General features: G+C 38.7%; 1 protein-coding gene across 1 annotated transcript in view; it reads left to right on the forward strand.

The window, feature by feature from the left end:
- CUBN (cubilin) overlaps positions 1–27,606 on the forward strand; it is a 144,508-nt gene that overhangs the window by 103,476 nt on the left and 13,426 nt on the right. The window contains exons 51-59 of the mRNA XM_036406448.1: positions 2,672–2,821; positions 3,670–3,791; positions 5,466–5,691; positions 7,627–7,814; positions 10,058–10,214; positions 11,450–11,599; positions 18,592–18,792; positions 21,050–21,179; positions 22,084–22,301. Coding sequence (XP_036262341.1) covers positions 2,672–2,821; positions 3,670–3,791; positions 5,466–5,691; positions 7,627–7,814; positions 10,058–10,214; positions 11,450–11,599; positions 18,592–18,792; positions 21,050–21,179; positions 22,084–22,301 — 1,542 coding nt within the window. The remainder of the gene's footprint in view (positions 1–2,671; positions 2,822–3,669; positions 3,792–5,465; positions 5,692–7,626; positions 7,815–10,057; positions 10,215–11,449; positions 11,600–18,591; positions 18,793–21,049; positions 21,180–22,083; positions 22,302–27,606) is intronic.

Genomic DNA, 27,606 nt, shown 5'->3' on the forward strand with positions numbered 1-27,606 from the left:
TTGGTCCACTCCCATTCTCTCTCGTCTTGAAGTATCTCCAGGGACAGCAGGAACGGAGTAAAGAATGTTTGAATTATTCATAGCCTCTGGAATGCATCCCATCCATCCTTTTTTATGTTCTATAAGATGACTCTTCAAAAATAAATACTTATTTCCTGTGAGGATACATTGCAAAACACAGACTAAAGCATTTTAAATGAAAAAAAAAATCACAGGATTAACGCACCAGTGATATCCCTGCATATTTGAGCATCTTTATCCACAAGAGCAAGCAACTGGAAATGTCACATGAAAGTCTCTCAGCTAATGCCAAATGTAGAATGAAAGCTGCAGCTGTCTTCATGGAAAGGCTGTACCTGTGAGTCCCAGAAACAGCAGGTTTTAATTGACCAGGAAATGCTTTCTGAAACATATGAAAAGACTGAGAGCAGGAATCTGTCCCATCCTTATCTGCACTCATTTGGGCAAGAGCTTTTGGTTGTATAGCATTGGTTTGCCCGGTGTAGAGCCAGACCCTGCAGAGCTGTGTAGCCTAACAGTTCTCTTCCATGTATGCACTGGAGTTGGAAAATAATAGAAAAAAAACTCAGAGAAGAAACAGTAAAATATATTTGCTTTGTTACTCACCCATTCCTGCTGCTCTCACTTTATCATGAGCCTCAGGCCTCCAGGCAATACAATCAAGGAAAATTGAAAGAAAGAAATTGTAGTCTTGTTTTGTTCTACACAATTTTGTCATCTAAGTACCAGTGTCCATTTCAGCACTACTAATGGACCTCCAATTTCACAGCTAGCCTGGTGTCAAAAGCAGAGTGCCCTCATTCACCTGTGTATGCTGACAAGTAGCATTTAATGAGCACTGAGATGCAGTAGTGCAGAATGACACTAAAATCAGCAGACAGGTGATGTTTAAGACTCTTGACAAAGCAGATGCATAGTTAGGGAAAGTTTGCTTTAACAGACCCAAGAGACCCCAAATAGAACTGAGATGTGCAAAATTCTTTTGTGATGCCCGTACAACACACTTCATGGCACTCAAATAAAAAAAAAATTAAAAGCAGAATTGGCTGTAATTCAATGACTAATATTTAAGCTAAATAGATAAAATAAGTATTTCAAATTTTTTAGGGTAAGGTATTAGGTTGTTAGATGATCATGCACGTGCATGTAGGTTGTACATGGTAATACAGCTGAGCTACATATTGCTACAGTGGAATATATTCCTAACTTTTGGCTTTTGTGGAAGACTCTTCATTTTGTCTTTCAGACCATTCCCTTCAGTTTGAATGAAATGTTACAGCAAAATATTTCTGTTTTCTTTTTCTGTTTATCAACAATCTAGATCTCTGGCCAGCTGGCCATTCATGAAAGCAATGACTGGTATCACTTTTCACACTGTAGAGACTGAGTAACCTGAGTGACATCTGTCACATAGTTAATCACCTCATAAAATGTACAAAAATGAAAACGCGTTTCATATATTAATGCTAAAAGTAGTTTTTACTACTTTTTCCTGAACACAATTTATCATTAATGTTTTCTGCTTGTACAGCTCAATATAATTTTTAGTGCATGTTATCAAGACAGTTTGTACCATTTCTCTGTGTAATTTGCATGATAGATTTTTATTATATGTCCCTTTTCCTCCTTGTGCTTCAAGGCATTTCAAATGGTGGCTGTGTCACTTGCATATGATGGAAATGTGAAGTTACTCAACCAACCCATGATTAGCAATAACTCTGAAAAGGCTTTGAAGAGCACCCAAAATTTTCCCCTCTTGCTCTACTGCCTTCTTCACAAGAATGGCCAGCCACTTAGTACAGAGCTAGGAGTTGGTTTTGAATGGATACTTTTAAGACCATCAAGCTGCTATTATTATTAGAGAAATGAACTTAGGAATGGCATTGCCTGGATGTCATGAGGAACGCTATTACCCTCACTTTCTTTCTCCTGGGAATTTATCAGTAATAAACAGAAACTGCTTTTAGCAATGTGATAGATAGGAGCTCACCAACTTGAGCAAAGATTCAAAAGACTCAGTGTCACTCAAGCACAGTGGCCTGTGTTTTGCTTTCCTTTTAGGCTTCAAGGATTTCAGCAAATGCTGCCTTTTTTTTTTTCAAACAGGTTGAGTTCCCTGGGAAAATGATGCCCACTTTTAATACAGTGATGACAGTTTATTCATGAATGGTGCACATCCTAATACAGTAGAAAACTCAAAGTCCCTGTTTACTGTAATGAGGAGGTCACAAAAACAAAGGTTCAATAGGTGTCAATGTGATATGGTCCTTAAGCCATCTCTTTCCACTGTTCTGCCCCAAAAGGTCTGTCATTTTGAGGCAGAACAGTGAGGATTTTGTGTGTCTGATATGACATATGAAAATGTGCAGGAAGGGTAGAAAAGGAGCCCAGGGTATTAAAAGGGTCATTGCTATAACTTTGGAGAGAACTTTCTTGTTGCCAAGATTTAGATCCCAACAATGAATTGCAACACTCTGCTTATATCCATAAGAAATAATCAGTTACTAAGTGTGATATGTATTCTTCTCCATTTTCTTGTCAAAACAGAATGACTTGCATGTTTGCACTATTCCTTTATATTATTGTAGCTCTTTCAGGACTCAAAAAGTGATATGGTTTTTGTTTCTTTTTTTTTTTTTCCTTGGCTTAGGGAATGCTGATGGAGAGCTAATAGCCAGACTTTGTGGTCAGGCTGCACCATCTGTGCCACTAGTTATAGCTGCCCCCCAGGTCTGGGTACAATTTGTCAGTGATGCAAACACAGAAGATAAAGGATTCTCAGCCCATTACACGTTTGAAGGTAAATGGCTCAATAGACTGCTGCCTTGGCTGACTGAGGCACTTCTGGGGAGTGTTGCCAGTCATTTGGTGATATGGGGAATAGTCATGATGGGATCAACTCTCAAAGAGGTCCTCAAAAGTTACACAGTGCTAGCCACTATTTATATCTTCTAAAGCAAGCATGTGCTAGCAGTTGAACTCTGATTTTCTGCCTCACAGTTGGCATTCCCCAAACCACATTTGAGATTTTGCAACACTCAGAGCAGCTGGTTGCTCTTGGGAATGGGGATGTAACAGGTAATAGCAGCCAAGTTTGACTTACTTCAGATAGGTCTCTGGAGTGCTAGCAGAGCTGAAATGCATTCTGCTGCTTGAACCTTTGCACTCGTTTTGAAATCTACTTGAAGCCATATCAGTGCAAATTACACCACTCTGCCATTTGTGTGCCAGAACAGCTACTCTTCCTGTCACAGCTGATTTTAGCCTTGAGGCTTATCTAGACACATCAGAAACTTTTTTACTTCATTGTGTTGGTCCAAGGATGGCACTGCTTTGCTTGAGATAAACAAATGGACGATAAAGTGGAAGAGGCAGATGTGTCAGCTGGCAAAGGTTTTGCAGAGTTATATTAAGCATCAGAATAAATGCAAAGCTTCAAGGTCGTTGCATCCTTTTACTCAGCATTCAATGACTAAGATTTTAAAACTTGGAATTCCCCAGATAAATTGTTCACCTTTAACTCTATCTACACATCTTAAATATATTTTATTACTATTACAATCTGAATAATCTTCCACTAATTTGATTATAGTCTTGTGTTCTGAAAATGCATTGAAACATTAAACATTACTTTTTTTTTTCCTGCAGCCTGTGGTGGAGTACAGTCAGGGGAAGGGGGAGTTATCTCAAGCCCTAACTACCCACAGCCTTACAGCAGTCTGAATCGCTGCTCTTGGGTGTTGGAAGCCCCTGAAGGTGAAACCATTACTGTGAGTAACTTGTCACAATTGTATGCACAGCAGGCAGTGTGAGAAGTACCTTCTGAGTTTTGCGGAACAGATTTGGGACAGTTTGGAAAATTGGGAATGTGGAATAATTAAATATCTTCCCATTGATTTTAACTAAAAGAGGGAATGAAGATAACGCAACAAAATATTTGAAGATTGTCCTTTCTGAAAAACAGAAGGATCCTTGTATTACTTGACTTCAAAACATAGCACTGACTTCTCCTTTAAACAGTGACTTGCTATGTTTACAAAACTGAAATAACTCATTGTATTAGATGTTCATGGATATTCTCACTATCATGGGAATAAACATGAGGCTGAAGGAAAGTTTGGGAAAGTTTTCTTCTCTGCAGGAAAGTTTCAAGCCACTACAAAGTTACTTTTGTGTCTTACTGGGTAGTCTGGAACATTTATGATTTCTGGTACAAATTACATCAATGAAATGTTGCTCCAATTTCCCAATAGGTATTAAAAGTCTGCCTGAGGTGCTACTTTCTTGAGTCAAACTCCTGACAGACCAATTTAAGCACCTTTATGACCAAGGAGTGCAAAACTTAATTCACTGAACAGTCCTAATTCTTCCACTACTTGATATTCTGACCACTGCTTATGTACTTATTTCAGGGAATATAGGATTATTTTAGTAGATCACAAGATTTCTATTTTATCCACAAACTAGTTTAAAGCAGAACTAATTTTAATCAGATGAAAGCAGATTTCTGTTTTGAAAGGACTGAGTAGCAGCATGCTCAGTGAAGGCAGACTAATTTTTTCCAGTATAAGCTGCCAGTTTCAGTTGCTGGCAATGTTCTGAATTTAAACTATTACAGCTAAATTTGTATTTAGTCTTAGAGAGGTTCTTTTGGAAGTGAAGACAAAAGGTACAGGAAAAAATCCTGCATATTTGCTAAACTTTTCTACAAAGATCTTGCTCCTGAAACTTACTTTAAAAATCCCAAAAACTGATGGAAACAAGGCCAGGCAGTTACTAGTGTACATCAATATTTCAGCATGAACAAATGCTGGAGTCTACAGAACCAGCAGTCTAAATGTTTGAACTGGAAATCCCAGGTGTGAGCATATCTCTCCAAGGACAAATGGCATTGGTGTGGGAGGGAGACAGGGTCAGGAGCTGCCCAGTCTGTTTATGTGATGCATCCAGGCCCACAGGAATGAACCACAGAACTATTTCTCTTTTGGTGGAAACAAACATTATTTTTAGCAACTGTTAGTGTATTGATTCAAAATAATAGGAAGAAAAAAAAAATCCAAGGCCTTTTGCTTGCATAGCTTGTTATATTTCATGAGCAGAAACTTTGCATGCAGGAAAGTGTTCAGCACCTGTACATATTCAGCACTGTTTCGAAGCACATACTTTGTTTCAAAATATGGTTAAGACACAATTATGCCAGTTTTGAACCTATTAATTCCTCTTCCACTTCTGTCTTCAAGCTAAGTAGCTGCTGTTACTTATAGTGGCAAGATTCCAATCAATAGTTCCAATCAATAGACCCTGACATGAAGTGAGGGTCAGATTTCTAAGTGTACCCAGAAATCATTGTGCCACGATTGCTACAGGATCTGTCTGGAATTGCTTTATACCCTCCCCGAGAGTGACTGGTTTTAGCTCCTCAATGTCACCTTTGTGTGTTGCAGCTTACTTTTACATCCTTCCACATTGAAAACCATCCAGTTTGTAAGTGGGATTCTGTAACTATCCTGAACGGTGGCTCTCCAGGGTCTCCTGTCATAGGGAGGTATTGTGGAAACACCTCACCTGGGACTATTCGCTCTGGTTCCAACAAGCTTGTCGTCATCTTTAATTCTGATCACTCCCTTCAAGGAGGTGGCTTTTATGCAACATGGACAGCAGAATCTTTAGGTAAGTTTGCATTAAAGAACAAAAGAAAGGCATGCCATCATCTTCAGGATCCTTGAAAGAAGCCAGTACTAAAAAAATTAAGTATTTATCCAGTGCTTTCTGATCTTACACAATGAATTCAAATTTGGATTGATTTTGTACTTTTTAAACCTCCTACTGGCAGTTTCTTGATGGCCGTAAATTGAAACCATTACCATTACCCTCCCAGCAGTGGTATCTATTGTCAAGGACTATGAGACATTTCACTTCATGAATAACAATTGTTCCACAGTTTGATTTGGTTTAAACACTTAAAACTAGGAAGAAGTGAATTCCAGAACAGAGAGGCAGACAGAACATCTCAAAGAGCAGATGTGACAGCAGCCTAGAACTCTTGCACTGTGATGGAGATGTTGGTACACTTCTGAAGGTGATATACACAAGGGTTGAATGGTACATTTCTCAAAGCTACCTTCCTTCTCTTGAAATTATCATCACTCTGTAGCTCACCATTTGTGCAGTGTACTTCAGGAAGTCATTAAAGGACTAAAGGTAGATGTGGCAGATGGTGGCAGGGCAGAAATTACAGCAGAAATTACAGCTGACAGAAATGCCAGCTCAGTACAGAGCTGGCACATGCTTCCTAGTGTTACCTCCAGCTGCAAACCTTCTGGCTGATCCCGATCATCTTTCTGTCCACTAATGATGCAGCTGTATTCACACAGTTAGTTGATGGAGTGTCTTCTTAAACATATCAATAGTCTATGCTTGCATGAATATACACTGTCATTTTAGCAAGTTTTTGACACTGTTCCCCAAGATTTCATGTGCAATGAAGCCCTCTCTTCAATGGTGTAGTAGACATTAGCCTACATGTGCCATGTGCATAGGCATATTCTCTCTGAGAGTTTTCATTTATATCTATATATCTATATATCTATATATCTATATATCTAGATCTCTAGTTTACTTTCTTCAACTTTCTTCTCATTTGTTCACTGAGAATCTCAGTCTGCATTCTGTATTGTGACCAAAACTTGGCTTCACATCCTTCTAAACACAATTGCCATTTCTAACAGAGAAGAATGAAAAATAACATCTTCCTATTGAAGCTATTATATATTTTTTAAACTAAGAGGAAAAAACTAGGATGTTACAAAACCTTTTTTTTTTGCCCTTTATTCATCCTTTTACTACACTGTATCTGAAATAATAGTACTGTACACATAATCCTAATAAATTATTCTTGGCATGGTATTTGCAAATATGTTTCAAATTAACTAAACTTATTCTGTGTAAAATCATGAGCTGCCACAGAGCCATGACCAGCGATTGGCCTTTATAAATGAATCTGTTAGCAATTTTTGAAGGCATGTTTTTCAGCCCATCCCATAATTCCACTGAAATCCACAGGGCTGCCTAGGCGGGGGAGGTCACCATTTTGCCCTGGGTAAACGGATGTAGCTTGAACAGATTCACATGTGGAACTGCAGTATTTGCATGTTGCAGAGTGAGAAGAAAAAAGGACATGTCAATAGACTGTTTTTTGTCCCGAGAGTGCTTTTCTGAATGGCTCTCTGTCACAATGTGCATGCTGTGGGGTGTGGGGAACCTGCAGTCTCAGATGTACTCCAGACCCCTGCACTCTTCCAAAGCAATATTCACTTCAAATTGCCAGGAGTTTATAGATGGACCTTGTAAAAGGCTATGAAGTGGCGAGAATGAGCTTGTGGAGAAAATAAAGTGAAGTACAAAGAGACACCTCTAGAGTGTAACTACCTCCCTGCTGCAGGGGTGGGAGAAAGAAAATCAGGAGGGGTAAATGAAGTTGCAGTGAGTATCAGGGCTTTCCTCTCTCAGTTTTGCAGCCACAGAAGCAAACAACCATTCAAAGCTGAACACAACACCACTCAAAAATATTTAAATATTTCTCCCATCTGTTGCTATTCTTTCCAGGCTGTGGTGGAATCATTCACTCAGATAATGGTACAATCAAGTCGCCTCACTGGCCTCAAAACTTTCCCATGAACAGCAGATGCACATGGACCATCATTACACATGAAAGCAATCACTTGGAGGTGAACTTCCACAGCAACTTCCAGATTCCAGATAGCAATGGAAGCTGCCAGACCAGTTATGTGAAGGTAAAATGATTATTTCAGATCCCTGTTTTGCATTTGTTATGGTTTGAACTGTCAAGGCTCAAAATTTGGGAAATGTAAACTGAAGTCCTTGTATCATACAGTCCATTTTCTGCATGCTTTGTGAACTGGTCTGTATAAAGTTTTAATTTTCATTGGTTCTTGAGGTTCCACCTCCAGCAGGGAGGTGGAACCATCAGCCTACATGCATCCCCGAAAATGAAAAACATCAAAAAGGCATATATTATTTCAGAACCAGAAAATAATGAGAAAATAAAGCATGAAGATAAGTTATTTTCAATTACTCCAGTGAAGAAAAAACCTATGAATTTTACACTATAATTCTACCAAACTCTTTTATAAGTACTTAGACTGTCCAGGCTGCACTTGTTTTTTTAATTTCCAGAAACAAAGATAGAAATCTGATCTTTCATATGTTGTCAAGACCCATTGTTTTCAAAGCAATAGAGTGGACATGTCTCGCATTTTTCAGTGTCATTTTTTTCTCAGGCATTTGGCATATGTTCAGTGGTTTTGTACTCATTTTCTCCCCAGCAATACAACTCCCACATGGAATAAAGGGCAAACATAATTTTACAACATGTAGGAAGGCTTGAGCAGCTGTACATCTGATCTATACCAACCAACTTACAGTTGCACTCATTTTTTAAGGCTCTTAAAAAACCCTCACAGGGATTAGATTTGTCTTTTCATAACCTGCTCCAGGAATTAATTGATTCAATGTTACAATACATTTCACTAATATGAAAGTCTTAGTGCTACTCAGTGAAAGTGTTTAATTTTAAATTCCTAAACTGCCTTGAATGACATAAGCAGAACTATGTCAATTGGAAATTTTCTCCATAGAGGAAGATCTGAAATTTTTGATGCCCACTTCCTTTTCCAAATGTGTAATTTGAAATGTCCGAAGGGTCTGAAAAGCTGTAGAGTGATGTAAGTTTCTTCCATTTATTCCAAACTGAGCAGCCAAAAGAGAGTGATCCAAAATCAATAGTGACTTTGCAAAACCTTGGCCAGGCTATAGACTGTATAAATTAATCCTTTGAGCATTCATTGCCTCAAACACCTGGTCACATGAATGAGGTGATTCATATGCTTACACTTACAGACTCACCCCTGGCTAACCCTTTCCTTTCTAGGTTGGTTGCTTGGAGAAATCATAGTTTCATGTGGTTGTACTAGTTCCACTCAATTTCCTTCAAACACATTCTTTTAAAAATCAGATATTATATATTTTGGGGTGTAAATTACAGTAAAAAACTGTTCAAACTGTTCAAACACAGCAACAAAAATAATTTTATTATTAGAGTAAATAATTCATTATTTAAACAGACATTTTAAGTCCTGTGAATAAACACCCTGATTCAGGAAAATATTTAAATGTTAAGAAACATCAAACATTTGTACCTATGTTTCATTTTACATGTGTCTTGAAATTCAGCACTTAAACTGTGAACCTCAAGCACATATTTAAGTAAATACCTGAAGAGGATTTCCCTTAAATACCTACCCAAACTTGCATGTTCTTTTTAGGATGCATGGTTTGATTGAGCTTCAATTGGCTATTGGTGCAATTAAAGTAATACCTTAAAACATCATGTGTTTTTTTCTTTATTAGACAGAGTTATTATAGTAACTCTTTACTTGATTTGATACTTGTCATTGAAAAAGTGAATGCAAAATAAATTAAAAAAAATATTAGCAACACTAGGAATTATCTGATGCCTATGTATTAACCTATCATGAGAGCTTTGATTTTTATTTACTGAATAACATAAATAATTTTTTAAATAATATTTACTGAATAACATAACCTGTAATAATTACTTGTATACACAGATATGCATATTCATAGGTTGTATGGAGTTAAGTAAGCAGAGCTAAAATGGAAGTAGTTAATGATATGCATAAAATATTTTTTCTCTTTTCCCTGGACCTGATCTATGTTTGCTCTGTTACCAGCAAGGGTTCAAGCAAATGGCCTCCAGATGCCCTTCAGAGGTCCCTGGCAACCTAAATTATTCACTGTGACTCACTCCTTGGAGGAACCTTTTTGTCTCCACTGACTGTAGTAATTAGCTCCAATTTAGAACTCTTAGATTCACTGTGAGATGAATCTACCCTTAGTCTATGGAAAGAAAAACTGCATATGTAATTCCTGTTGGGTTCCCACAAACTGCTTAGACTTTGAAAGCACTAAACCATTTCCAATCTGTCCTTGCCAGGTGTGGAGAGGAAATAATGAAGAAGCAGCAGCTTTGTTAGCCACAGGATGTGGAAGTTCAGCTCCTGGTCCTGTTGTTGCTCCAAACAATGTGATAACTACAGTATTTCAGTCTCAGGATGCTCCTGCTCCAGGTTTCTCTGCATCTTTCACTAGCAGTAAGTAATATTAAAGCCAGATGGCTGCTTAATTGGTCCATTTGGGATTAGTTTGACCTGTGTGTAGCAATTCAGACCCCAGTCCAACAAGGCATTGAGGCACCTGCCCAGATAAGTAAATCAAGAGTTTCCATACTGAGTGCAATGAACTCAAGTGTTGGACTTGCCCAAGATGCAGCTCTAATTTTGTAGTTATTCTCAGCCACCTTTGCCTTTTCAATGTGCTGAAAAGAATGAATAGGGTTTAAATTTTAAAAATTCATAGTTAAACTGCATGGAAATTAATGCTTTAATTTTCTTAAAAAGACTTTTTTTTTTTTTTTAACCATGGCATGTGCTTTGTGATGGTCAAACCCACCAGAAGCAGAAAAGGTACTGCTCAGCTGCTGTTGGTTGCTTGGCTTTTTTGTAGGATGCTGCCAAAGGAAACCACTTGCCCTTCAGATGAAAACAGCAAGAAACTAAGTGCTTTGAGGGAAATACCATTGAAGCTTTCAGACATGTGAATTGAAACCACTTTTGCTTTTATAATGTTTGCACTAACATTGTCAGTAATATCTAACAATCTCTTAGTGGAGACAGTCACAGGCTTCATATGCCTGTTCCTAATCTTCTCCCAGCATTTCACTGTGCACTGCATTCTTTTAAGCTTTTGTCTTAAAATGAGAAACAAAAGCCATGCAAGTCATTAGGATCCAAAGGAGCTCCATGAAAACAAACAGTTCTGTGTGCCTGAAAACTTGTGGGCTGATAAACCTTTCCTGCCTCTGCATACAGCAAAGCAATGCAGAGGTGGCCTTACATCCTTGCATTCCCCTGGAAGTCAGGCATGAAACAAGAATGGCACCACTTACACTGATGTGGGCATTTTCAAATAAGGCTCCCGTGCCCCAGTAACACCCCCTCCAATTCAGACACATTTGAATGTACTAAGGGATTTTGAAATGTGCAGGCTCCACACCCACAGGAACAGCAGTGCTGTGTCCTCCTGGTCAGGGCCGTGGGCCTATGGGCTGGTCTGGTGTGACTCTCTAGGTAGGACAGCCCTCTGCTTCCCAAAACCACTGCTCTGGCTACGTGTAAGACCTGCTTTTGCCATCATGGTATGTGATACTCTCCCTGTTTTTTTCACCAGGAGAGATGAGGTCCTTGTGTACATTACTGGGGTTTTTACTGCAAACCCAGAGTAGTATTATTACCAGGATTATAACTGTGCTTTATTTATTTGTTTGCAGGATGTGGAGTAAATTTCACCAGCCCTGAAGGTCGTATTGTCTCTCCAAACTACCCTAGTCAGTATGATAACAACCTGAACTGCAACTATATTATTGATCAGGGACCAGAGTCACTGGTGATCCTAGAATTTGAGACTTTTGACTTGGAAGGTAACTGGTTCTTCATAATTTCAGTATGCATTATGAAGTGTAATTTCTTACTTGAAAACATACAAGTCTTCTATCACTGAAAATCACTGATGGTGTAAGTTGGTGGCCCATTCTGAAAATCTTTTACAGATGAACATTTATAGTTTTCAGGGTTAGGTTTTGAGTCACTGAATTCTTCCAGAAGAATGAAGAGAGATTTCACCTGTTGAATATCTTGCAGCAATGATTTTGGGAATTTATCAGATTCTTGGAATATAAAAGTGATCATGGCTAATCTGGGTCTTTGTTCCTGCCTTTTTGTTTGTTTGTTTCTTTGTTTGCCATTGAGTCTTACAATCTTTTTGATCTTGGCCCGCTGTTTTGCTTTTCAGTGCATCTGTCTCTTAACTTATAAATATACTCGAATGTTTTACAAGGATGTAAGAACACAGAAATATGAAATTAGGCGAAAGACTACAGCAATGGGAAATGCATAAAAGTGATTACCTTGTGTATACCAGTAACAAAATTCCCTCTTGTGATTATTAAATTTGGCAGCATTTAGCCAAGAAATAACAAGTATAGTATCCTGATCACATTGGTGTGAATGGTATAGCTTTCTCAGCCTTGATAAAATCATATTTTTATGTGTGGATATGCCATGATAACACTCAGGAATCCAAACTACTTGAGTGGCATCATATATTTTGAGGCCATCTTAATCTGGTTCCCTTGAAGTGACCAGTCAAAGAGATGTGGAGTAATTTGATACTAAGTTGGGTTATGTGATTTGTATTTTTCTTCAGACCCAACAATAAAAACAGAACAGTATTATTTTCTTTTCTTTTTAAGTTTCCAGACTGTTTTGAATTCAAAAGTATTTTGGTTCAGATTTAATTTAGGTCTGAGATAAAAGTTTGTTTTGACTACAATTTTATCTGAATTTTTTTTTTTCATCACCTAATAAAAACCACAACTTTAAGAATTCTTAAAAATAAAATATAAACTACTTTCTTCACATAGAAGAAACTGTTATTCAGCAAACATGCTAAACATTAGGCTGAATCAGATGGTGCCAATTTTGACAATTCTTTGAGTGCATTTACTAATCTGCATTCTGTCTGTGCATTCAATTAATTTATAAATGGATCCAAGCTTTTATTATCAAGAGGGTTAAAGCAGAGAGGCAAGTGACACAGACATAATAATAAACATAGATCTAAATAAATATTAAAAATATTCTGTTTCTTGCAGGGCAATTTGTTCCTTTATTTTTATAGGCTTCCTTAGGCAACACTGACTAAAAGTCCTTAGTCACATGAAAGAGCTGTGGATATGAGCTAATGGACATCTGGTTAGCAAAGAGGAAGTATGACACTCTCCAGCAGCTGGTTACTAATATTTTTCACTAAATCCTAAAATACAGCCCTGCAGTAAAGAAAAATCACCTGGGTTTAAATTGTAAAGAAGATTGAATCCACCATCTTGAAAACTATCATTGCAGAAATGAAAAATTATTCAGCAGTCACACTTTCATATGCAAGGAAGCATTGCATCTACTTAGATTGCTGCTGAGAGTGGCCTTTAAAATTGTAACCATGATATTACAGATGTTCTAGACTGGGTTTTAAAGTTTAGCTGCATGTCTAATAAAAATAATATATTAACTATTTGACCTCTCAAAAGAAATCTAATTTTTCCCTCATTTTTAGGTAAAGAAATGAAATATTTAAGATAATGCATGTAAAGGATGCCTATCTCATTGACTTGAACAGGTTGAGATATCTTCTCCAGAGAATTAGAAGGCAGAAGTTAATAGTCTATAGTGCAGTGACACAGTGCTACAAAATGGAATGACTTAGTGGGTTAGTCACAGATCTCTGCCTCTGAAAACATAACAGTAGTTATGATGAGAAGCTCTTCTGATTGTAAAGAATGACTGAGGCTGGAAACCCACAGCAGTGGTATGGCATCAGTACCTGGAACCAAATGAATGTGACATGCGTGTACTAAGTATTAAATATGTATTAAGCACTAAATATAGGAACAAGCAGAGCAAGAGAGAACTTGGGGAAACTGCATTTGTTTCAAAATTTAATCTAAACTGTCTTCTTCTTGGTAGGTAGAACAATTTTTATCTCACTTTGAGCCCCTGAAAATATACCTCTAATTTAGACATTCACCCAGATTTGTCTCCTAGTGGTGGAGATAAACTCAGAACCAACTATATTGTGCAGGTGGAGTGAATTACTTTCTGGAAACCTCTCTCACTCTCTTTACCTATTGACTATTGCAGGAAGCCATAAACAATAGCTTACACAAGATACTTGAGGTCTGGGCACGAAAACATAGGCAAGATGAACCCCATGAATGGAGTTTGGCTTAGCTTCTGTGATTTCCTCGCAGTGTTCAGGATGTTTATTCCTGTGCCAAATTGAAAATGGTCATAGAACCTCTCTTTTGATTTGCCAGTTTCAGGAAGTTGCATAAGCTGCCATGTGCTTCTTGTACTACCACTTGCATTGTTGTGTTTGGTTCTTTTATAAAGAACCAAACAAATAAGGGTGAGTTTGTTATCCCAGCCAGCTTCTGCAGTGATGTCTTCCATATGCCCTCCCTCCTTGGATCAAAAGTTTACAAAAATCACACATTAGAATTAATAAAAACTCCCTATTTGTCTTTCTTGTTGGACTAAGAAGTAATTGATTTGGACAATTTACCCAAGTAATTTGGGCTTTCTTGTTGGACTAAGAAGTAATTAATCACATTCAATATCTTGTCCATTAGGGGTATTCAGATGAACATCCTGACAAATTCTCTTTTAGGACAGCTACAGTAATGTATTATTAAGTGGCTGTAATACTCTTCAAGTGTGAATATAACGCACAATAAAGTCTGACTCCCAAATAATGGGAAAATAGGGAAAAGGGAAAATGGATGTAGGCTTCCTGTAGTATCTGCTTTTAGAATTCTGTAATATTTATACTCTGTCTATACAAGATAACTGCTTTCTGTTTATACAACATTGATCTAAAATGTTTTAATAACTTGTTTATTTCTCCTTTTTAAAAAAAACATATCTGCAATTTTGCAATCTGGGATAGGGTCACAGCTTTGTTTTGGAGTCTGCTCTATCTGCTTTCTCAACTGTTACTAGGCAATTCAGAAAATAGATAAATTTAGCAATAGAGTATTTTGAAATAGAATATATATGAGAAAGAATTTTAATTCCTTGCTTTCAAAACAATATTTTGTGCTACAGAACTGGTTGATATATTGCACAGTGATATGTTTCTAGGTAATACTTCTACTTTTGTAATTCCTAGTTGTATTGCCATTTATATCAGAAGCTGCTATTGTGAAAAAAAGCCTTATAATTTTAAGTTTTACAGCCTTTAAACAAAAAGACAGGTTCTGCCTCAATACTAAATGAAACAGAATCTGTGGCTAAAGACAGAGAGATAGAAAGAGGACATTGATATTAGTGATCAGACATCAGGGGCCCAGATTTGATCCAGGTTTTTGTGCTAGCATCATATCAAACAAATGATTTTATGAACAATAATGAGACTGGACAGAAATTTCTGCAAAGTGGAAAGGAGACAACCCAAAGGCATATTTCAAAATGTAATGTAAGGACAACTGAAGTTCTTATCATGTGAACTTTGGGTCAATGTATCAATGCTGAATGGTGCCAAGAAATGATAAATAGAGCACAGATAGATAACAAAGGGCCTTGAAAGTAAATGCATGCAGCAGTTCAAAGAAACATAATGTCAGGCCAAATAAATGATCTCTCCAGAAGTATTTGGAAGAAATATTGTCAAGGCTAGAGCAATGAATGGAAGGATAGGAAAGAGTTTATCTTAAAGATAGTAAATGGAAAATTATGGGGTCACCAAGACAGAGAGAGCAGTTGCATCCGTCCTCGCAAATGAGATTATACAGAGCTAATGTGGAGATAAGGAGGGCAAGACCGAATTTATCTCATTGAATCCTCACGGATGAATCAGAACAGAGGATACAGCAATACCAGAAGGATGAGCAAATGCTCTTAGTAGACAAAGTTTTATGAAGAAAAACAGTGCTGACTATGTGGAAAGTGCCTGTCAGCTCAAAGAGGATGTTGGTCTGACATCTGGCTAAGAACAGATCTCTGGAGACTCATGAAAGCAATTTCATTGTAGTGCAAGGGACAGAAACTGGTCTAGAAAAGATCTAAGATTATATGATCAGAGGAAATAAAACCACAGAGAAGAATTGTGTATGATGTGCTGAGTTTGTGTAGAGGCTGAAAGTATGATATAAGGAGAATCTGAATCTGGGGAATATTTACAGAATAATCCATTTAGATTGGTGAGAAATTAAAAAAAGTGTAAACAAGAGAATGAAGTACAGGATAGAGAATAAACAATGACTAGTCTTGCCAGAATTTATGAGTCATAAATCATATTGGCCCAAACAATAAGGATTCAAAACTAGAAGTTAAGACTTTTTCTCACAATCCTTTGTTAACCATCTCATTTTTTCCAAAGCAGCATTACAAATCAACTTGTGATAAATATTAGGGACCTTGGCTTTGCTGAGAAATTAGCTTCACTTCATGCCTTTCTCCAGTATTTTCTGAAAATTACTTAGGTTGCTTTCTTAAATCTTTCCCATCTTGAAAATACTCATCTCAATTTCTTTTTGTTTTATTTGAGTTTTAAGATTTATTATTTCTAAAAATTTTATCACCTTATCAAATATTCCAAAACAGTATAGGAAATAAAGAATATTTTAAAACAATTATTTTATTAACAATGTAATCAGCTATCTGATGTGGCTGGTTGTTATCAGCTTAGTTACTCTCACTAGAGTCAGACAAGCACCATATTCTGAATTGACATAATTGCAAAGCATGTAATGCCATATTTCTGTATTGACATAATTGCAAAGCATGTTAGCATACATTTTCTTCATTGAGACAGAAGGAATTTTTAAAATTCAGCCTCCAGAGATTATCTAAGATACATCTGACTGCTGAGATCATTCTGTTGTTCTCATGAAACAGAACTATCACTCCACTCCTATTTGTCATCCTATTCAATACGAGCTATCTTGTTTCCTGCAACAACTGGAAGCAGCTTGTTTTGACTGGACAGTCTGCAGGAATAAATCTGCTACAACAGTAGGCTCAGTGTCTCTCCTGTTAAATTTAGGTAATTCCCCATTAATACTCGGACTGTCCCATTATTGCTTACAGTTCACTAAACACAATAACTTCATAAACATGTGGCAACCCAGCTTCCAGTAAGCTTACAAATTATGAAAAAGACAAAACATCAAGTTACCCTTTAGGTATAACAACTAATGAAACTCGTTTTTCAGTAGGTGTGTGCTGTGTTTTTCACTGACAGCATTAATTTAGCTTTCTTGTAAAACCCATATGGCTTTCTTCTTGCTGCCACCATTTATCCCTTTGTGGTGCCAGCCTGGGTACCCACAACCTCTTCCCCTGCTTATGGCTCCCAGCTGGGCAGGGGGGTGGTGACATAGCTCTGGCTCTGAGGCTCTGAGCTCCCAGGGTGCTGCTGGCTGGTCCTTGGTAGGTCGCTCACACCCCCTGAAAGTGTAACTTGTCTTTTGGGAACATTCCTCTGGCACTCTTACTCAGCTATTGACCTTTTGGTCCCCTTAGTATAAGAAAGACTTTAGGCCATTAGAGAGCTTCCAAAGGAGAGCTATGAAAATAGTCAAGGGTCTAGAGGGGAAGCCACATGAGGAGTGGCTGAGATCCCTTGGTCTGTTCAGCCTGGGGGAGACCTCACTGCAGTTACGGCTCCATCATGAGGGGAAGGAGAGGGGCAGACACCGATCTCTGTGGTGCACAGTGACAGGAAACAAGGAAAGGGCCTGAGGCTGTGTCAGGAGAGGTTTAGGCTGGATGTCAGGAAAAGGTTCTTCCCCCATACGATGGTTGGGCAATGGCTGCCCAGGGAAGTGGTCACAGCACCAAGCCTGACAGAGATCAAGAAGTGTTTGGACAATGCTCCCAGGCACATGGTGTGACTCTTGGTGCTGTGCAGGACCAGGAGTTGGACTTGATATCTGGGTGGGTCCCTTTCAACTCAGCATACTCTGTCACTCTGTGAAACTGATATGACCCTCAAATTTTTGAGATCTTTCACCTTAGTCAAATCTGTTTGCAAACAGTGAGGTGACTAGAAAGTCCTGAAGGTAGGGCAGGGAGTCAGAGAAAATGGCTCATTCCTCCAGAAACCTAAATGCAAATGAGAAGCTTAAAACAGTGGGAAAAAAATAATAGAATGCTGAACTCCCTATTTCTGTGTTCCTTTTTTTCCCACTCAGCTGAATATCTGCACTGATTTTCCCCCCTAAAACAGATTGCTTTAGAAAATCACTGCAAGATCAAATTTCCTTTCAATTTTTCCTTGAGTCAATCTGAAGACCCTGAGTTTAGGTAATTCAAAGTTTGAGGAAAATCAGGAAGAAATAAGTCAGCTCTGAAACACTCAGCGGGTGTATGGACTACTTTTTGATTTTTCAAAAATATCACTCTAAATGGTTTAAATTCCCTGCACTGAATGCTGAATTTTGCATTAGGGGAAAGAAATTCCAGGTAGCTAGTTGCCTGTAACAAAAAGTGCATTGCTTTTATCTGCAGAGGACATCTATGGTCTTCTTACCTCTTCATAGATAGTGTTCACTCAACTGTGAACTCCCACAAATTCAAGGGGCCTGGAGCCTTTTCCAGATCATAGGATGTGTTGAATGAGACAAATCTGATGTCTTACACAAATGTCTTACACCTTGCCTTTTTCTGCCACAGTTTTACTGCATGTTAAAAATTGACCTTTGCTTCCTCAGCAAGCAAAGGAAATACTGAGATCCCTGGAATGGAAAGTAATATAAAATTTCATTCTTCTCCTGGATTAGGTCTATATAGTTGTTGCTCAGTAAATCACATGTAAAACATGCTGCTAACACTTCTGCACTCTCTGTCCATGCAGCCCCAGCACTCCTGAGCAGAATTTGTCTTTATGACGGAGTGAGCATCTTCCGTGGGAAGAGCACAGCCGCACATCGCCTCATCACTCTGTGCGGCAAGGAGCTCCCTGCCCCAGTCAGCGTCTTTGGACCCATGCTGCTCAACTTCTACACTGACTCCCACATTGTGGGCTTTGGATTCCAGGCCAGATACAGAGCCATTGGTGAGCATACTCTGTTCTGTATTGGAGATGGTAGAAATATTCTGGATAATGGTTCCATGTAGGAAAGCTGTACCTCATTTTGGGAGTCCCTCAATGGGTGTACATGGTACATTTTCCCACTTCATTTGCTCAAAACAGTTCTCAGGACCAGAGAACCAGAACATGGCACTGTTTGGTGTGTATTAACATCCTGAATGATGTGTTACCTCATGATTCTCATTTCTAGACTTTCCATGGGACCAAGTCAGGAACTGAAATATTTTCCATCTCTGTAGAAAAGAAATGCAACCATTTTTGGCAGGTTTTGGTTGGTTGATTGGTTGTTCTTTGCATTGTTTAAGGAGAAACATCACTAGTTTCTTTAATTGATTAATTTTTAAAGTTTTTATCACTTACAGGAGAATGGTCTAATTCTCAGTTATACTAAAATTACATGATACAATATGGGAAACAGAACAGGTAAATGGACACAGCTATATGCCTCCAATTGTAGACCCTCTTGCAGTGCCAGTAATGAATGTAAATAAAACTTGGGATATAGATTTATTTTTATAAAATAAAATAGTTTTAATAACTATTTTCACCAAAGCTCTTTTGTCATTCACAAGAGATCTCTTATGTTTTAAAGAGGAAATTTGAATTCAAAAAGAAATTTCCAACTGAGTTTAGAATTTGCATCTACACAAATATCCCAGAAGATTGATTTTATTTGCAAAACAAATTTTAATATTTTCTAGGTTTAACTGGTAGAGACCACTTTTATGTTTGAAAGTATTATTTTCTAACTTGCAAAGTGTGAGTTGTGTGAGTTTAACTTTGATATTTCCCTTAATGCATTCCTCATGTTCAATGCCACACCACAAAAGCATAAAGCTAAATTCTTCATGTGAAATGAATGGTTTGTTACAGATAAGAAAGAGGGACTGGCACTGAGAAATGACAATGTGCAGTTACTCATGGAAAAGACCTTCATAACTCACTCAAGTCAGTTGCTGGTATCTGACTTGTGACTTGTGACATTTGAGAAGGATAACTGGAGCTTTATTAGCTTGTTGTTGTATACAAAGCAGATTCTGCCAATTAACATTCCTCTTTCCCATAGTTGCATTGTTTGCTGCAGAAAAATGAAAAAGGCCCCCCCCTCCTAGTGTAGAATAATGCTGATTCTTTATCTTCCAAACTCCTGTCCTTTATCTGCCAGGTTCTCCAGGCTGCCAGCCTGAGCTGTCAGGGGCTCTGCATCCAGCAGCACCCTGTATGGGACTGCCTTTGTTAAGGTGGTGGCCTGGGCAATGCCATCTGCTTTAAAACATGAAAAACTGTGCATGGCTCACAGTTCAGAAGCTCAGAAGCTTATCAACAGGATGCAGGGAGACTTGGGGAAGCTTTTTTTTTTTTCTCCTAAGTTTAAGATTATAAAATGAAGGCTGAAGCCAACAATGGAGATTAGCGGTTTTGTTCCCTGAAGCCCTGAAGCTGGGAACAAACATTAGCCACATCCTGGCCTCATTTGCATCCATGGTGAGAAACCCTGAGAAGCCAAGCAGTGCCTTGAGTTTAGAATTGCAGAGTTTAACTTGCTTTTCAGCCAGAAAGCAAATATTCCATCCTCCAGCTCAGCCACCCCACAGTGCTGGTGAGTCCCAGCCCAGGGTGAAGTGGGGAACATTATTCGTGATACCTGGAGACTCCTCTGTGCATTTCTGTGCAGAGCAAATGCTACAGCAATGCTCCTGCTCTGACAGGGTGTTGACAGATGATGAGGCTCTGCATATATTAATTCCAGAAATGTCAGAGATAGGGTTATGAGTGCAGTTGTGGCTAATAAGAGGTTTCCATGGGGCCAGGATCTGGATGAAGGAATGTCTTTGCCCACATATCAGCCAGGTTTATTTTGGCAAACTAGAATGAGTGCAGAGACATTCTCACTCATGCTGTTGCATGAGGCACCCATCCCTCCCTGCTGCTCCCTGGACCTCCTGCAGGACAATCAGTGTCAGTCTTTTCCTGCACAGTGCCAGTGCCATTCAGTGTGGGTTAGTAGGAACCTGTTACTGCAGTGCTGGTTAGTCTTCCACTGCAGAGCACAGCCTGACAGACATCTCACATTTAACAGTTCTAGGCATGACAATGAACACTGCTCCACATTTATCAAGGGTCTTTCTTTCCTTGCAGGTAAACTCCTGAAAGAAATACGGGAATTAGGACCAAACTAGTATTCAGACAGTAATTGCTCTTTTTTCTGTTTCCTCCACAGCTTGCGGTGGCATTTTCAATGGCTCTAATGGTGTTATCAGCAGTCCAGGCCATTCACATCTTGATTATCACAACAACATGAACTGCTCATACCACATCACAGTTGGAAATGGCAAAGTAGTGGCCCTGAAGTATGTAATCCTAGTTTGTCATTAAGGGAACTGGGAGGTCTCTGATTCCAGTTGAAGGAGCAATTACTGACAATATTTTCTGTGACTCTCCTTTTCCAAGGTCAAAGCCAAACTAAAATAAGAGATGGTTACTGGAGGCACTTTTATCAGCCTCAGGCTCCCTTCCATCTTTCTTTTTAACTTGTTAGGTAAAAAAATCACAATTTTAAGTTCTTTAAGTTTTAACTTTGGTTACTGACAAGACTAAGAAATTGTAAAAATGCAACTCATGCTTTTTAGTTAAATTCTACCAGCGTTTGAGAAGTTTATACAAGAAAAATAATAATACTTGTAGAAGGGTAGTAATCATTTTATAGCCAAAGTAATAATACCCACCCAAAATAGTGTATTTTTGAGTGTATGCTGTCTTGCCTAAGAGAGGGAGATTATTGCCACAAAATCTTGCCACTGAGAAATTAAAAACTGATCCATTCTTCTATAATGTGGTTGTGAATTAGGAGAACATTTCCCAGCTAAGAGGAGGACTCACTGGCCTGCACTCTGCGCCTGCATTTTTTAGGCCAATCACGTGCCCAAGGAAATTGCAATCTGAGCCATTGCAGAAGTGAGAGAGGGTGTGTTTGCACAGGAGAGACCTCCTGCTTCATGGAAAGCTGAGGTGTGCTCACAGCTTGCTTTGCAAGAGGCCCTGTGGGTGAGGGACCCAATTTCTTTGAGGCTTGTTGGCTGAAGGGTTTTGCCATGCATTCAATAGCTGCTTGGTTTATTCCTGAAGAGACGTGTTTGGCCTTTGTATGGCTTTGGCTACTGCAAGTACTTGGACCTTTCCTCAAGCACTAAAACATACATAGCACAGGGAAAGAACTGAAAATGTCATACCTAAGGCTCCACCTGTGTTTTACAGATTCAACAGCTTCCAGCTTGAACTATCTCCCTCCTGCTACAAAGATTATGTAGCCGTGTATGATGGCTCAGATACTCATGCTCCTCTCCTTGGGAAATTCTGTGGCTCAGAATTGCCTCCAGATATTAAGAGCTCCAGTAGTAACTTGTTCCTGGTGTTTAGCACTGACTTCTATGGAGAAGACAGGGGATGGAAAGCATCCTTCAGAGAGGCTTTAGGTATGTGTATTATCAGACTCCTAATCTGCTGGTAAGTAATTTCTTTTGGTGAGGAGCAGTTGTGACCTCTCTTTCCAGGCGTGAATGAAGCAGAAGAATGTTTCTGATTTTGTGAAAATTGAGTGAACTAAGCTAAATACTAGGCTTATGGGATCCCTGCATTCCAGTCTGATTCTGACCTGATCCCCTTCATTCTTTTCTACCCTTTCCCTGCCCCTCTGAAGGTAAAGGTGTTTCTTGGGTGACTGAAGACCTAGCAACACCAAAAGACCTCTCTTTTGGCAGAAATACAGCAATACCTTAGAATTCTTATTCTTCTGTAGTCAAAGGTTGGTGGTGTGCTAAAGATGCTTCCTTTCAACCTGTGCTCACTTTCCATTTCCTTTCAGTTTCCCTCACATCTTCTAAAGAACTAAAGTGTTGAGGTCAGTAAAGATTGTGGTTCCACACCAGGCACCACTGTGCTGATTTCTACTGATTTGTGGCATCATTCTGATTAGCTGGCCATAAAATAAATGGGATCACAGTAAGAAGGCACTGGATGCCCTTTGGTTTGATGGATGGAAGAATAAGGGGCAGAGTTTGATTATTACCTTATAAAACCTTTTAAATTCAGTACTCTAAAGACCAAAGTGTAAAAGGAGATTTTTATCTCCTTATCTGAATTGTTTAGGTATGGTAAGCAACAAATTATTATTACATGCAAATTGATTTCATGTCATCTCTACTACTTTCCTGTATAATTAACTCCATGTCTTTGTGGTCTAGAAAGAAGTAATTGTCTGGTTTGCAAAGCTGGCGCTCAGACAGATGAGAATGAAAGGCCTTTGTGGCAGAACAAACATACTCTTCTGCTGAGTCACTGAATCCCCTCCCTCTTCCTAGCCAGTGACTTTCTCATTCGATAGTCTGAGAAAGTACTTACAGATAAGGAAAATAACTGCTTCTACAGGCCCTGCCAAGAAAAATATTCCCACAGAACCTCGTAGTTATTACTATTATTAACTCTTCCTTTGCTTCACTCAAAGTAATTGCTACAAGAATGCTTAAGACCTTGTAAATGGTCTTTAAATCTTGTGAATGGTATTCCAGGTAACTTAATGTTGCTTCACATGTTGCTGTCTTTAACCACTGAAGTATCAATTGTTATAGATCCACTGCAGCCTGGGTTAGTATTTCCAGGGTGAGATCATCAACTCCCCAAGCTCTTCCTCTTCCTGTTGGCACTTACTTAATTTTTTTAGCCACTGACTTTAGATTTAATTGTGCAACTTGCCAGATCTTCTCCTTAAGCACACAACAGAACACAAGCCAAGCTCTTCAAGTCAGTACCATGCCTGATAATTTCCTAAAGTGAGGAGAAGCCTTTTATGAATAAACTTTGACATCTCTCAGATGTTTTGGAGGGACATTTCTGGAGGCTCCCAAGGAAAACAAGGTTAAGATGTTGCATGGGTTACTCGGGAGCTGTGAGTTGCAAGTTATAAAAGATGCCCAGGAGGAGGTATGGGTTGTGTGACAAAGAGCCTGTGGTGGTGAGATGCTTAATGATAGGTCTTCTCTCTTCATTGTGGGAAGCAAGCCACAGGGACTAAACCACATTGCCATTAGCAAGGATCTTGGCAGTCCCATGGTAACGCAGAATGGCCAAAAAGGAGAAAAGCATACTACAAAAGGAAAACATGAGTCACATTCTATAAATGTTTCCAGCTTGGCTTGCCTAAAAAACAGAGCCAGGAAAAATCTGTGACACATCTTTGTACTATGAGGTCTGAGATTATGGTTCAAATAAAAGAGAAAAAAAACATGAAGATCTAAAAGCCTGTTATTCTACATGGTGCTTTAGAGAAGCTCCCTCATGTCTGCTAAAAGATAAAACCCATGTGGTTTTGTAAGAGTAAAAATGCAATCAGATGACAATTCATAATGATAAATCTCTTGAATAAGGAAGATGGTATCTGCAGAGAAACAAGAAACCTCATTCTCTGTTGGATGACAACGAGCACATTATTCTCTAGCTGCCCCAGGGAAACACAACTGGATAACGTAATTATTGCTCTCTGTTTCATGTTGTGAGTGACCCTGATTATGTATTGGAGAGAAACAACGTACTGTTTCTGTTTGTAGTAAACTAAACTATTTCCTTTCCCCACAAGCTCTTCCAATTTCTTTCTTGATCAGGCTCTTTAAGGAATACTGCCTACATCTAGGATTATCCAGGCACTCAAAGAGTTAAAAACTGAAATTTCTGCAGAAAACCTTCCCTGATTTTATTAAAACAATACGTTTCCATCACTGATCCTGCCTCCAACAGAATATTCAAGGTCCCTCCACTAGTCAGAAAAAGGACACTAAAAGAAAGTCTGAAATAGTGTTCATTTGGCCATTTAGCAACACGTCATCTTTCTCGTCAAATATCTTTCCTTTCCCTGTGCTACTCCATACACTGTGTGATTAAAAGTGCACAATTCACAGGCAGCATTCTTTGTCATAACTCTGTGAGATGATGTTCTTGAGGCAGGGGAACATATGGCCCTTGTGATGTGGTTCAGAGGGTTTATCTTTTCACTATTTCTGCTGCTAAGTTTAGGCATTTATCAGCCTCATATTGGGAATCACTTGGACATCCTTTCAGGCAGAGCTGGAAAGCTGGGCTGGCTGGATACAGCCTGCTCCAAGTGTTAGATTTGTGGAAAGACAGACTTCTCTTACCTTAATTACCGCTGACCTTTTTTCTGCCTTTCTTTTCAGTCTTAAAATAAGAAATATAACTCTTTTCCACAGCAAGCATGTGCTCCTCTAGACAATCAATAAAAGGATGAGAAGAGAGAAATCAATATCAGCTTAAGGCATTTGGTTACATGAGATGTCTCTGTGAAGGAAGGAAAGATCTCTCCCCAAAGAATGAGATCGGCATGTACTGAGCTTGTGACTTGGCTAAAGATCTCCTGATTATCTCTTAAGCTCTAGGGGAAGATCTGAATTCTATAACTGACCCTGGCTGGCAGGGACAGAGCCTGCACATACCTCTGCCATCCCTGCTGAAATAGCACAAATAGCACTTTGGTGACAAATGGAGCCTATTCCCATTCAGTAATGAGGTGACCCTCTCACCTGAATTTGTGATCCCCTGAGGCATATAATACAAAAGCTAAGAAGACATAAAGATTTGGGTTTTTTTCTTGTTTTAAAGAGTCAGAAATCCCTGTCAGGAGATATAGCTGTAACCTCATTAACAGGAAGTCATTTCTCCTTGAAAGCTCTCTGCTGATGTACCATTGTCATATTCCAATGTGCCAGTGATGAAAAATGCCTCTAAACCATCAGAGTAGGATAGAGAGGTCTTCTGAAATGCAGGTCTGCTCACTGAGGCTTTCTAAGGAATTCACATGGATGTACAAGAAGCAAAGTGTTGCACATGGTTAGATAAGTGAGTTGAGTCAGAAGGGTCTTCCTGATCTTTATTCACATAATACCGGTAGAACTGCAACAGCTGGGACCGTGGAGAAGGTGGGGTGCAGAAGGGGAGGAAGATTGCCTGCTTTTTCTCTACTCCCCTAAATTGTGCTTGACTTCAATCTGTGACCAGCTTTTTTCCCTTCTCTTTTTTATACTCTCTTTTCTGAGCAGGCAGGAGAAATCCAAGTTTATGCATTGTGAAATATGAGCATTGTGTACTGGATAAATACCATTGTGGTCCCTTGTTTGCATTGTTTTAGGGCTTATGAGCTCATGGGCCACAATTCCACTGCACAAGGCACTGCACAGGCAGAATAAAGCAGCAATCTAATGTCACAAAAAGATTGTGATTTAAACACAGGATGAAGAAAACCCAATGGATATAGACAGGCAAGAAGAATAGGGTAGCCACAATGAGAAGACTAGTGTTGCTGGCTCTAGGGCAGGAGAAATGTCTCCTAAACCTTTGGCAACCATTAGGCTATTGGAATGCTAATTCCTGAAACACCCCGTCCTCTACATTGTCCTCAGTTTGCTCAATTTTTCCCTCTAGGATCTCTCTATTCTTTTTATACAAATCATCATTTCTATTGAATGAATATTAATCATTTTATGTGAGAAAAATAATCATAAGTGAGTTTAGAAGAAAAATAGCTGGAAAAAATTAATCTTCCCTGATATGCCAGAAAACTGCATTCAAAGGTAATTTACATATATAATGTAGTTTGCATATAATAGAAATAGTTTATAATCTCCATGCTTTTCTTCTTGATAAGATGATCTGTAATTTACCTGATAAATCACCCAGAGGTATCTGCCTTCTCTTATTCTATTTGCTGTGTATTGAATTACTTACTTCCTGTGTGGAATTGAATACACTAAAAGCCTGTCACTAACAGGTTTACTGTTATGCTCTCCCCTAATGAAATTACAGTCTACTTTTAAAAGAATTGATCCAGTAGACTTTTCAAAGCATTTTTTATGCTATTTTATTGTATCAACAAAAAAAAAATTGCCTCATTTTGTTGTAGTTCATGTTCTGTCCTGTAAACTGAAACTATGGCTTACTCTATGTTTGGTTTCTAGGTACACTTTTTCAGCAGTGTTCAGCATGCATAGTTGCTGCAGAGTCTTTTTGGGTTGTTCAGAATTGCTGAAAAAGCCCCCACAATTCTGAATGAGCAATATGAGGTGTAAAATACTGGTTTGGATATTCTGTTGCATAGGCCAGGGGTAGGTGTTATTTTGTGAGTCCTATTTTAATTCTCATACCACCAGAAAAGTTCATTGCACTGATTTATGTAGTTAATGTTGGTACCTGCTGTAGGTGGCACCAGGCACCTGCACTGATAACAGCAGTTATGGCCTGTTGTGTGGAAGGCACATAACATTCAGCACAGCTGAATCCTGCCAAGTTTTCTTCCTGCACCAAAAAAAAAAAATCTTAGAAGAATGTGTCCTTGACTGTGACATGTGAATGTTGTTGTATTTTTTCATGTCTTTGGAAAAGCAGTGGTGACTTGCAGAGATTTCACATCCCATTAGGACTGGTTCCCAGGGCTGTATCTCAAGGTATTATCCAACCTGAACTTGGACCCTGGTGCTGCAGAGGGTCTAGCTGAGAAGTAAATTGTTTGAATGTCACAAATCTTCAGGCAGAAATTTCTTTGGGCTTTCAGTTCATTCAATTTTTGCCAAATATATTACCCATTAGTATTACACATTTCATTGCACTGTCATGGATAACTTATGGTTAGTTTTATGTATTAAAATAAGTGAATAAATTGCAGCTAATCATACCTTTTCTTGATCTTATTATAGTCTAGGAAAATAAGAACATCTGTGA

This window comes from Molothrus ater, chromosome 1 (genome assembly GCF_012460135.2).
Source record: "Molothrus ater isolate BHLD 08-10-18 breed brown headed cowbird chromosome 1, BPBGC_Mater_1.1, whole genome shotgun sequence".
In the NCBI taxonomy this organism is placed as follows: Eukaryota; Metazoa; Chordata; class Aves; order Passeriformes; family Icteridae; genus Molothrus; species Molothrus ater.